This window comes from Nomascus leucogenys, chromosome 17 (assembly GCF_006542625.1).
Source record: "Nomascus leucogenys isolate Asia chromosome 17, Asia_NLE_v1, whole genome shotgun sequence".
In the NCBI taxonomy this organism is placed as follows: domain Eukaryota; kingdom Metazoa; phylum Chordata; class Mammalia; order Primates; family Hylobatidae; genus Nomascus; species Nomascus leucogenys.
The window spans coordinates 3,431,950-3,445,030 of NC_044397.1; the positions used below are offsets into that span (position 1 = coordinate 3,431,950).

The 13,081-nt window shown below is 47.0% G+C and overlaps 1 protein-coding gene across 6 annotated transcripts in view; it reads left to right on the top strand.

Annotated features, from left to right (window-relative positions):
- Positions 1-13,081, top strand: part of DAAM2 (dishevelled associated activator of morphogenesis 2) — a 113,223-nt gene that overhangs the window by 64,715 nt on the left and 35,427 nt on the right. For all 6 annotated transcript variants that reach the window (XM_030795785.1, XM_030795782.1, XM_030795783.1 and 3 more), the window contains 5 exons: positions 561-784; positions 5,227-5,316; positions 8,701-8,775; positions 9,264-9,358; positions 11,785-12,118. In XM_030795785.1, coding sequence (XP_030651645.1) covers positions 617-784; positions 5,227-5,316; positions 8,701-8,775; positions 9,264-9,358; positions 11,785-12,118 — 762 coding nt within the window. In that variant the 5' untranslated portion in view covers positions 561-616. The remainder of the gene's footprint in view (positions 1-560; positions 785-5,226; positions 5,317-8,700; positions 8,776-9,263; positions 9,359-11,784; positions 12,119-13,081) is intronic.

Here is a 13,081-nt window from a genome sequence, read left to right on the forward strand (position 1 = left end):
TGTGGTCTTCTGTCTTCTCCTGCTCTGGAGACCCAGGCACTAGGAGCTATGCCACACCATTAGCTCAGTGTTCCCTCCGCCAGCTTTCTTCAACCCTTTCCTCCCCATTGGTCCATGCCTTTAAATCAGTTATCCCCAGACCCAGAAATGAATCAAGTGAGTAAGTGAGCCTTTGCTGGAAGCTGATCTTACAGAAGACAGGGAATAGGATCCTGTCCGCACATTTATGGAAAGTCAGCTCTGGCCACATGGAAGTCACATTCAGTGACCCCAGCCTTTGTCCTTCTCTGAGGGCAAGGAAGGGGAATATGAAACTGTCTTGGCAGGTAACACTCAGAGGACACGGTGGGGAGGATATATAAATGCCTCCAGGTGGGAAGAGCTGGAGGGAACAGAGGGATGCTGTGGGAGGAAGGGCAGCAGCGGGGTGGGTGGGGCTTTGCTATTGGATTGAGGGCTCCCAGCAGCCTGTAGGACAGAGGTTATGAAGGCAGAGTGACCTCTGCCCTGGCCTATCTGACTGTATGCCTGACCACCCTGTGTTCTCTCCTCCTGTCCAGATCACAATGAGGACCTAGGGCATCTGCCTGCTGACACCCCCTGGCCTGCAGTGACCATGGCCCCCCGCAAGAGGAGCCGCCATGGCCTGGGCTTCCTGTGCTGCTTCGGGGGCAGTGACATCCCCGAAATCAACCTCCGGGACAATCACCCTCTGCAGTTCATGGAGTTCTCCAGCCCCATCCCAAACGCAGAGGAGCTCAACATCCGCTTTGCAGAGCTGGTGGTCAGTGAGAGGGTGGGGAGAGACAGTGACAATGGGGAAGAGGGTGGATGGAGAGGCAGAGCTGGACAGAGGGCAGGGCCCCTGTGCTGGGGTCTCCATCTCTCAAAACTCTTCTTGGGAGGAGGTAGGCCCCCAGGACACCTCAGCTATGTTGGGGAACCAGAGTCTTGCGCTGGGATGGACAGCATAAAGTGTGTCCCCAGAAGAATGGTCCTACCTCCTCTCTGCATTGGATTGTAGACCACATGGTGCAGTAATTAGGTTAGCATAGGAAGGGGCGGCTCTGGGTTTTGCAAAATAAGATGGTGAGACATCTCAAAGAACACCAGAACACTTGACGCCTTTCTCTCTTCTGCTCCTTGGAATTTCCCTGGGATCTTTTAATGTCCGATGCACAAAGAAGGGACAGAGTGGGATTCTGTGGGCAGACACTGTGCACCTCTGAACAGGGGATGATTGGCGAGGAACCTGGAGGTAGAAATGCCTATGTCATGCCTGGGGTCCCAGTTCAGGCCTGGGATGATTATATGCTGTGCTTAGCAAGGGGCAGGCGGAAGCTCTGCCATTCACACCCAGACCAGCCTGTGATGATTCTGCAATGCCCGCCAAGACCAGCCTTCAGACTGCCCTTGTGAGAAGCCCCTGTGTGTGCAGCTTTATACCCTGGCCACAAATAGGCTAGGAAAGAAGCACGATTCCTTCTCTCTTTGGAGTCTGGTGGTGAGACAAAGTCTGCACAACAAGGGAGGTCCCAGGCCTGGTGAAGAGCCATAAGTACATGTTCATCTACCATTAGCTCTTGGTCACTCATTCTGTGATGGGCCATTAGTAAGCCAGTAAAAAACAAGGCCATGTGGTTGGAATGTGGTTTTATACTTGTATTTGCTAATAGATATACCTGGTTAAGCCAATCCAGCTCTTTAAGTAACAGGGTCCCTGTAAGATGAGATTATGCAGGTTATATGAGAAAGTTGTCCAGCTTCCTTCTCACATCAGGTTTAGGAAAACTCATTGTTTCCCGATTTTTAGCTTTCCTCTGGATGGGGCAAGTGGTGGGGGACAAAGCGTTTGCTAGTGTAGAATAATATCTGGAGCCTGATTAGTGTTAAGGATATTTTCTTGAGTAGAGTGAGTTTTGAAAGAAGGACATGATGGGCAGTGTTCCTTTCTTTGGCTTTTTTATTTAACAGATATTTACTGAGCATCTTCAGGACAGGGACCCTTGCATAGCACTTTAGCAATAACAAGGGTGAGTCAGACAAGTCTTGCCTGCAAGAAGAATAGCATCAGGTATCTCTCAAACAAGTGAACAATATTTCTTGGAGAGACTGCTGGGTGCTGGGCTGTATGGGGGTCCTAGGGATGTAGTGATGAGCCACCAGAGACCTCCCCTGCCTCCAAGAATGTGAAAGCCTAGTAGGGAAGACTGATCTTGAGGAGCAGTGACAAGTGTGATGAGTGCTAGGACAGGGAGCATTTGGGAGGTGGGGGCATGGGAGTGTCTAGCAGGGAGCTGTATTCTAGACTGGGAGAAGTCACAGTGGCCTCTGTGAGCAGTGACATTTCCACCGAGATGATTAGATCAGTGAATGAGGTTAGGGACAATGACAGAGGATCTCCTGCAGAAGAAACGGCATATGTGAGTCTCAAGTCAGAAAGGAGCTGGGTCCTTCTGGGGTACACAATGAAGACCAGAAGAACTAAAGTTTTTGGATTAAACTCTAAGGGCTGTGGAAAGCCATGGAAGATTTTAAGCAGGGATTTGAGGTGATCTGATCTGCTTTTCTAAAAGACCACGCAAGGTGCTCTGCTAAAGAAGGGTTCTGGGTTGACCATTTGGAGACTTTTGCCTCCTAATCCTACAGGTTAGAGAGAAGGGTGCCTTAGACTAAAGTATTAGCGGTGAGGATGGAGAGAAGTGGACAGATTCAAGAGCTGTTTAGGAGGAAAGATAATAGGACTTGGTAGGATCAAAGAGTGAGTAGGAATCAAAGAACACCCTGGTTTCTGACATGAAGTGTTGGATGGATGTTGGGGCCCTGGACAGGGTAGGATATACTGGAGGAGATTCAAGTTGAGGGGGCTGGGATGATGAACTCAATTCACACATTCTTTCTGTACATCAGTTTCCTTATCTGTAAAATGAGTTGTTATAAGCTGTTATTTATTTACGAATAAACATTACACACTTAGAACAGTGCCTGGGAATAGTAACTCTACGTAAGTACATCAGATGTACCGGAGACAGTTGGGCCCCAGGGTCTGGAGCTCAAGAAACTGTTGGCCTAGCTGTACAAGTTTGAGAGAATTTGAGATAATAACGGAGTCCTGGGGAACAGGGGAGGGAGGATGGTGTCCTGAGGGACTTCTGCATTTAAAGGTAGGAGAGAAGAGGATAAGTCATCAGGGAAGCCCATGCAGGAACATAGGGTGAAGCAGGAGAGACTGCTCAGGAGGGTGGTTGCTAAAGAAACCAGGGAAGTGAGGTTTAATAAGGAGCGAGCAGTCAGCAGTCAGTCATATGCTGCCTAGGCTGAGCGAAACTACCATTGATTTAGAGGCATAGAGACCACTGGCTGGAAAAGACAAGTGCATCAGTAATCTGAATACAAGCTCACGTGGAACTGCTCTGTAGTTCAGGAAGGGAGAGATTCTTCTTACCTGGGAAGGTCTACTGAAGACTTGCGGGAGGAGGCTGACACTGTGCCCTAGGAATTAGACCAGATCCGTCTAGTGTGAGTGGGTGCGGAGGCCTGTCCAGGTAGGACTCACTGTGGAAACAAAGGCACAGAGGTTAAAGAGGTGCAGAGTTTGTGTTGGGAAATGTAAGGTGCACATAACTCTCCTTTTTCTTTTCTTTCTGATTTTGATCGTGGGAAAGAAACCTCAAACAGGGTTCTGGGAATTTTGACAAATAACTTCCTGGGCTATATAGAGAGCAGTTCTAGGGAAGAACTTTTGTTTGGGATTAAATCCGCAAGAGTCTTTAGTTCCAGAGGCAGGTGAACTGATGGGTATTATTTCAAATAATCCTTGTCTGTGCTGTCTGAATGGCAGTCCCTGGCCACGTGGGGCTACTGGCTCATCTGAATTGTGCTGAACTGTAACTGTAAAATGCACACCAGATTTTGAAGACTCAGTGTGAAAAAAGGAATGTAAAATATCTCATTATTAATTTTCTACATGATTATATGTTTAAATGATTATATCTTAAGATTTACTGGTTTAAAATGTACTATTAAAATTGACTTCACCTATTTCTTTTAAATTTTTTAATGTGACTAGAAAAAATTGAAAATATATGTCGCCCATGTTATCTTTCTATTAGGCAGTTCTGATCTAGGTGAGAGAATAAAGTCTTAATATTCTCCCTTGAATAGAAGTATAGGGAAAAGATTACAGATATCAAAATTTAAGACTATTATACTTCCTTAGATATTGTTTTCACTGTTTATTGTATTTGAAAATATAAAGATTAGTAATATTATGCTTCATTATGCTTAATTTATGCTTAATGCAAGTTTTGCTTTTGATTTTAAAAAAAGCACACTATGTTCTCCATGGCCCATTAACTAGTCCTTTGATTAGCCCTGGCATTGCTCATGAATGACAGGAGAGGCAGCTTCAAAAAGAGAGCTTTTCAGGGGCCGTCTAGCACAGCAAAACCTTCACATTCACCCTAACATACCTATGGAGTTACCCCAAATATGACCTCATAAAGTTCTAGTTAGCTCCTTGGAAAGTTTGGACTAGCCTGATGGAGCCCCGCACCTTCTCTTGGTGGTCCTGCAGTGGGAGGGGCTGCCTCCAGCAGGCACTACCGTCCTCAGAAGCAGATCAATGCCTCCCTGGGCATGGCTCACCCATCCTACTCTGATCAACCCCTTGTCCTCACCAGCTCTCTCCAGCCTGTGCTAGGGCCCATGCTGAGTTTGGGGGAGCCAGAGAATGTCTAGGGGAGAGATTCGAAGGGCAGGTAGACGTGAAGGATGGGGCAAGAATCTAAGAGAGGCAGAACTAGATCTGCAGACAATGCCCTTCTTTGTTAGGCTTTGTATTATGGTGTCCACAGCTTAAGAATGAAAATGGATGGAAGACAAGAAACCCCGGGGCAAGAGGATCAGGAGCTAGCAAAGCAATGCAGGGGATGGGCAGGGAACAGGGTGACCTGAAGCAGGAGGGTGATTTGCAGAGACAAGGTTGGGGGTGGACAGGAGGTAAAGGGAGTGCAATAGAAGACACATAGGGTTGGTTGAGGCAAGGGGATGGGGCTGTATGTCTCATAGAAAAAGAAATGCCCTATCATTATCTTTGATGCTCTTCGGGAGGAAGATAGTAGGCTGAGGAACTGATTTGGGGGAATTGTAATTTCCTGCAGGGCTGACTGTTCTAATCTCAACCATCCCTAGTGTCGGACATATTTTTTCTTATTGTCTTTGCAGGATGAATTGGATCTCACTGACAAAAACCGAGAGGCTATGTTTGCACTGCCCCCTGAGAAGAAATGGCAGATCTACTGCAGCAAGAAGAAGGTGCCCTCTCTGACCCCTCTGGCCACATCTCAGGGTTCATGGCATGGGGTGGCTCTTGCTGCCTTGCCTGCTCATGCATTCACCTGATGTTTATTACGTGCCAGCACCGTTCTGGGTGTTGGAGGAACAACAGTGAATAAAATAGAAAAAGGAAATTCTGCTCTCCTGGAGCTTACACTCAAAGAAATAGGATTCTCTTTTTCAAAAACGCTTAAAGCAGGACCTGCTGCATCCCAGGACTGGGGCTGGCTGGGAGGGAGACAAAGAAGCAGAGTCTGGACTCTCTCGTGCCTGCTCCCAGGCAGGGAGGGTGGGCATCATGGACCATACCTGGAGCAGCTTTGCTATAAGAAATCAGTTTGGGGGGCAGGGGTGTCCTCTTTTGGATCTTTAGCCTCCACTCTGTCCCAGGCCAGGGCTCACACATCCGTCCATGTTCTCCTCAGCATATCCTCCCTCTCTTCTTGCTCATTAAAAGATGCTGTTAGCCTCCTGCTATGGCCCTCCCTAGAAAGGGGTATGCTGAGCTCTAGTCGGGATTAATTGGACTTGATCTCCTCCCTTCTGCTTTCCCAGCGGCTGTGCATTCTTCTCTCTGCTGTCTCCATCTCCGTGTTTCTTCAGCTTGCTTCTGTCTCTACGTCTCTCTCTTGCCCCCTTTCTATTTTAGTCTGTTTCTTCTACTCCTGAATTTTCTTTTCATGGCCTACTTTCCTCCTCTCCCCTCCACCCTTCCCGTTTTCAGACTTGAGTCCCAAGTCTCAAACTTGTTATTCTGCCCTCCTCCATTGCTTTGGTGTTTGGGGACCAGAGCCTGGCTATTCCCACGCCTGAGGCTTAGGCTCCCTCCCTCCTGGGAGGATGCAGGAAGGTCTGGGCGGAGTCTGAGCCATGTCTCCTCTGTGCTCCTGTGCCCACTCATAGCTCTTCTCTTACTCTTCCTGCTGAAGACCTTTATCCCATTCTCAGGTCTCCACACTGAGCCAGACTGACCTTGTAACATTGGAGGATTCAAATATACACCATTTCAGAGTTGCAGGAACCTGGAAAACAACACAGTGTCGATGCAGTCGCATTCCTTATTCTACAGATGAGGCCAAGAAGGCCTAGAGAGGCAAAACTCACCCATAGCCCACCCGGTCCGTTATGGCAAGTGGCTGCCCATTGCTAGAACCCGAGACTGCTGGGGAAAATAGTGCTAGAGGCTAAGGACCTGTGACAAGAGGCATGGGCTGCACACACTATAAGCCATTGTCTGGTATACTCAATGCACGCTTATAAGCACCTGCAGAATATAACGCTCTGTGTTTATGCATCTCATTGTGAGAAAAGCAGGTCTTTAAAAAGCTCAAATCATGGAAAGAAGGAAGGAAGGAAAGAAATTTCAGGCGTAATTAATCATATCTCACGATTCTCCATTTTCCAAATTGATTTACTATGGAGTTCCCTTAAGTTGGTCTCTTCTACAGCTGCTAAAAAAAAATAAAAAGACCAGGCACGGTGGCTCACGCCTGTAATCCCAGCACTTTGGGAGGCCAAGGTGGCCGGATCATCTGAGGTTGGGAGTTTGAGACCAGCCTGACCAACATGGAGAAACCCCATCTCTACTAAAAAAATACAAAACTAGCCAGGTGCGGTGGCACATGCCTGTAATCCCAGCTACTCGGGAGGCTGAGGCAGGAGAATCACTTGAACCTGGGAAGTGGAGATTGTGGTTAGCTGAGATCATGCCATTGCACTCCAGCCTGGGCAACAAGAGTGAAACTCCATCTCAAAAAAAAAAAAAAAAAAAAAAAAAAAGATTTATTAAAATAGAAGGCATCTCTCACTGCCTTCCAAACCAAATTGTAATTTCCCCACACGCTTTCACACCTTCCCACATGTCACTTCCTCTGTCTATAACACCCTCCCCACCTGTCTCAGCTGTAATGCTCTTTAATAGCCCAGTGTTCTTCGACCACTCACGCCAACCCCCTATGGCCTTCTGTGTTGGATGGATCACCCCCTAAGGTCTGCTATGGGTGGCTTTACCATAGAACATTTACCACCCTTTCTCTGGCATTGGACTGTTACATGGAAGGCAGAGACCATGACTCTTTACTCTGTACTTTCAGAGCTCAGCACGGTGATTGGCATCTAGTAGGTCCCCATTCAGTGCATATGGCATGGGTAAATGATGAGCCAGCAAATGCAGGAAAGGACGTGTTTGCCAACGCAATTGTTTTTGGTGCTGATTCCCCTCCCCAAGGCAGAAGGCGGAATGTTTGGCCTTCAGTCATGGAGAATTTAACACGTGTAACCATGGTTAAATTTAACGTTTAACCATGTGAAGTCATAAAGACCCAAACAAAGCAGCTTTTCTACTGGTCTAAGATTTGTATTTTGTGAAACAAAATAGAAAACATGGAGTGGATGGAGCTGAGAGCTGCAGGGCCCGCTGGCAGCTGGCAGAGAGGTGTTTTGTCAGGGAGGGTCTGGAGGAGGTTAAGTTTTCATGCCGATTTGGAAGCAGGAGAGTGGAGAAAGCAGATGGGGAAGAGCCTCCAAAGTGACCTGGGGCACAGGAACAGGAATGAGCAGGACAGGCGTGAGGCCCAGAAGAAAATCCATTTGGCTGGAGAAGGCTGGATTTTCAGTCAACATTAATATTTCTTTAACTCCCATCATTCTTGCCCATACTTGGGGAAGAGTCAAGCCTGTCTCTTGAGGGCTGAGCACTGGGCCAAAGGTCCTCGGATCTGGGCTCTGCCTCCCTGCTGCACATCCCCCTCATTCAGGAGTTTGCCAGGAATTAAATCACAGGCCTAAGGGGGTCTCCTGAGTCTTTTCAAAGCCCAAGGCCTTGGAAATTTCTCTATTTTTCTAAAGTTACTATTTAGTGAGTGCCTACTATGTGCCAAGTGTTTTCTATTAGTGTTCTAGAACTACCTGAAAAACTAAATTTTTAAATTTCCAAATTGTCACAGACCAATACTTTTGTAAAATATGAGAATGAGAGTATCAGAAAAAGTAAAAAGATGTATAAAAATAAACAAATTTGAATTAGATTCAATAGCCAGGAAATTATATTTCATTAAATACAAGCTGAGCAAACAGAACAAGAGAAAAGAATTTTTAAAAAATGGTGCATGTTGCTCACTGAAAGTACACACACCTGCATAGTTTCTGCCCGTGTTGTTGGCTGGCCATGAGAGTCAATGTTCATCATCCGTATTTCACCAAGGGAGAAATGGAAGCCTGGGAGAGCGTGTAATTTCCTCCAACCCGCCCCACATGGGCAGAGCTGGGAAATGAATCCCTCTGCTGACACTGAATGAAGCTCAGGATCTCAGGCCACGGGCCTGTCTTGCCTGTCGGTCCATGCTGTCCTTTTATTTGTTTCAGGAGCAGGAGGACCCCAACAAGCTGGCGACCAGCTGGCCTGACTATTACATCGACCGCATCAACTCCATGGCTGCGGTGAGTGGCTGCCCCTCTCCTGCCCTGCCCCTACCTGGAAAGGCTACGGCAGACAGTGATCCCCCCAGCCCCTACCCCCGACACACGAAACTGCCTTTTACTGCTCCTCAGCGCCCCACTGCCCACTCACTGGAGTTCAGCAGCTTTCCAGTTATTCATGAAATTTTAAGGTAATCCACCCCTCCTCTGGGCAATCTCAGAGTCCCCCAACCATTTAAACTTTTTAAAATCCATTTGGGCATCACACAAACTTGGGAAATAAACCGGGCCAATAATTCTCCCCATTTCACAGATGAGGAAAGTGAAGTCCCAGCCCAGAACCTAGGTCTTCCCAGGGGCCGACACTCAGTCTCAGTAAACCATTCCCTGAGGCCTCACCCTTTCTGAGGCGAGCATGGCCCCTGGGTCACACCTGAGCTGGAGTGCAGGGGGTTGGGAGACAGGCATCCCAGCATGACTTCTGCCTCCTTCTACCTGGTGGCCCTCAGATGCAGAGTCTGTACGCGTTTGATGAGGAGGAGACGGAGATGAGGAACCAAGTCGTGGAAGACCTGAAGACGGCCCTCCGGACACAGCCTATGAGGTCATTCAGTTTCCCCCTCTTGCTTCCTGCCGAGTCCCTTCACAGTTGGTCTCCTTGCCTTCCCGAAGCCCTGTGCAGTGCTCTGCTCCCATGCCGGTCCTCCTGGCCAACTCCGCCTCACCTGACTTCACTTCCCAGCCCCTACTCCTCTCCTGGGAGGCTGCCAGGGCTTGGGAGGAGAGGAGAGAAACCTGGGAAAGTGGGATAAACCTCAGGTCCTGAGGAGCTCTCTAAAGAGGAATCGAGGGCGAGTGCTTTTTAAAATGTATTGATTTATTTTTGGTAAGGGGGTAGAATAGGAGTGTGACCAAATGGACAAGGTACAAAAGAAAGAGCCTTCTGAGGATGAGGGGGCAGGGTGAGTGCCCCATCCAGGAAAGGAGGGACGCGCGGGTAGAGAAGTACTCCAACCACTAGGGGGCGGTGTGGTGTCTCTGGATGGGATTTGCCATCTAGAATGGGAGCAACGCAGGCATGGAAAAGGGAGTAGAAGTCCTGGAGCCATAGGAGGACCCCTTTGCCTTCCCAGGCCACAACGTGTGGGGCCCAAAGTGGGTCTCCTTGTGTTTGGGTCTGCCCTGTGGTGTGCTGGAACTGGCTCGTACCAGCTGGCGAATGCCAACTGTTAAATTTTCAGCAATTTTGTAAGCCGGTTGTTAAACGTAGCTATGATTAAAATTTCAATTATATAAATTTAAGATTCAATAAGTTATATCAAAACAAAGGTAATAAATACTTGAAACTCTTCATTCCCAAATTACTGAATTATTTTTCTACATTTTACTATAAGGTATACTTTTGAGTTTACATGCATTGTATGTGCATGGAAACACTATGAAATATGCATCTCTTCCCAACTCTGCATTCAATGACATCACATCTGTAGCTTGAAATTGGCTATGCTGGGACTATTTACACCATAGAAATGAGCAAACAATCGGGAGCCACCCTCCACCCTTCCCCTGGCGAAAAGCTAGCCATCCATTGCGTGGGGGTGTGTATGTTGTCTGAGCTGAGCTCTCTCCCCAGGAGACTAGAAACAGCCTCAAGAAGAATGGGAGCACCCTAATTGTCTCTTGTCATTCTGGTAGTGGTGGGGTTCTGGAATGGGAAGGGGATAGAGGAAAGGATGAGGTAGTCAGGAAATAAAGGGGTTGAGGGGAAGTTGCCAGGTTTGTCTCCTACCCCAATTTATTGTAATTTCCCTTAATATTCTGATAACAAAAGTTACACATTGTCATCGTGGAAATTTTATGGAATGCAGGAAAGCATATAATAGAAAAAAGTAAAAAATACCTATTGTTAACAGCTTAGTTTGAGAGCACATTCTTTTATTTTCTAGGCGTATTTGTACAATAACATAGACACAAATACACTTGGGATAAGTAATGTTATTTATAATAATTTTCTTAGATCATTAATTATTTTACTAAATCAAGGGTACCTGTGTGTGTGGGCGTGCCATGGACATCCGGCGCCTAGGTGAAACTTATGGACTGCTTCTCAGAAATGATGTTTTAAATAATAGATAAAAAGGAATAACAAATCAATGAAAATACAGCTACAAATAATAAAAATGAGATAGCAATGAATTGTGCTTCTTTACACCTTAAATAGCAAGAGCTAGCTGCGAGTCTGATAACCATCATAATTTTGAAGTACTGAGGAGTGTAAATGGTATTTTGAGACACCTGGTACAACTGTAATTTGGTATGAAAATAGCTGTGATTTCTTGGGGTGACAAAGTCACAGATTATGCTAATACTACTGTCATTTATTGCTGACATTCATCATTGAGGAAAATGCTAAATTTTAATTAGAAGTTACCAAAAATAAAAATGTAATTTTCTTTTCCCACCCAAGTCCTTGGATCTGTGAATGCTATCCATAGATTCTTCAGCAGAACACAGACTCCAAATTGAGAACCCCTGAGCTAAATGGGTTTTAATGTTTTTTTTTTTTTTTTCTAACATTCAAGATAGATAACTCTGCTATTTTCTTTAGGATCCCTTGAAATGCAGCTTCCCTAGGCTTAACCCCATGACTTGATGATTCTGATGGCCTTCCTATCTGGAAGCCCTCTTTGTTATCTGACTGTAATTCTCTTAATCTCCATCCTCACTGGAGAGGAGTGTTCAGGTTTAACAGCTCTGATAGTTATCATGATCATCCCCTTCACATTCATACCATTTTAGCTATGCAACTGACAATGATATGCAAATACACAGTATTTAAAATGCAAATAAGACACAAGTCTTTTGTGAAGATGATAGGATTTCAGTGCTTTAGATAAACTACGAATAAACCAAGTGGCTACTGTAGGTGGGACAAGGTGCATGGTGGTACACAGGGAAGGGGGTAACTATTTGCATAGTGTACACAGAATCATATGCAAATATATATTTGTTAATGGCTCTGATTTGTAGGTTTGTGACCCGCTTCATTGAGCTGGAGGGCTTGACCTGTCTGCTAAATTTCCTCCGGAGCATGGACCACGCCACCTGTGAGAGCCGCATCCACACCTCACTCATTGGCTGCATCAAAGCATTGATGAACAACTCCCAGGGGCGGGCACATGTGCTGGCACAGCCTGAGGCCATTAGTACCATAGCCCAGAGCCTACGCACAGAGAACAGCAAGACCAAGGTGGCTGTGCTGGAGATCCTGGGTGCTGTGTGCCTCGTGCCTGGCGGCCACAAGAAGGTGCTGCAGGCCATGCTGCACTACCAGGTGTATGCAGCAGAGCGAACCCGCTTCCAGGTGAGGGGCCTGGCTGGAGGCAGGATGCCAGGTGGGTGGGGCAGAGGATGTCACATGTGAGTGAGAGCCTGAAGATTCCTTGCAGCAGAAATTGGGGGAAAAAGAAGGTAATGTGGTCTGCATGCCTGCTCCTGGAAGGTAACAGGTGAAGAGTACTGGGACCTGGAAGGCTTGCATAAAAACACATGCAGGGCCTTAAGAGTTATGAATTTGGCTGGGAAATGGACTTGTCCTCCTTATTAGTCAGTGGGTTCCTGGAAGCTGGAATATTGGCCTGCATTATTTTTGCGGCTCTGCATCTCCAACCTCAACACCTGGCTCATGATAGGGGCTCAGTCAAGAATTATTGAATTGAATGCAATTGCCGAGATCGAGATTTTAGGTGCTGTACTTGGGCCAGTGCCTAATGTGGGACACTGGGACCATCCCTGGGAGCTTCAGCCATGCTATTCTCTTTTCTTTCCCTGACCTGCCCAGAAAAGTATCAATGAGATGAACAGTAAATATGAAGTGTCTTAGCACAGTGCTGGCACAGAGTAAGTCCATAGAGACACGAACCGATGTTACAAACCCTATGGTTTATTGCCAAAAACTGGGTCCTGACTCTTTGCAGAAGATGGAAAGGGATAAAAGCAGTGTCCATACCGTAGAGGAGCTAGGCAGGGAATACATATGAGCTGTAAACAGCTGGAGCACGATGATAAAGCAGCACTGAAGCACTGCTCAACCATGTAGACCAAGCCCCAAAGGCTGAGTGGAGAGGAAGTGAGGCAGCACTGCCACTAGGTGAGGAGAGGCAAGGGGATTTTCCAGGCAGAGGTGAGGTTTGAGGCAGCCCAGAGTAAACTGGACAGACCTGACTGGGGGGAGAGAGCAGATGGGGCATTCTAGGTAGTGGAGGCGACAGGAGTAAAGGTGCAAAGGCCACACCTGTTGGGGACTCAGCCCTCTCTTCCTGCTGTG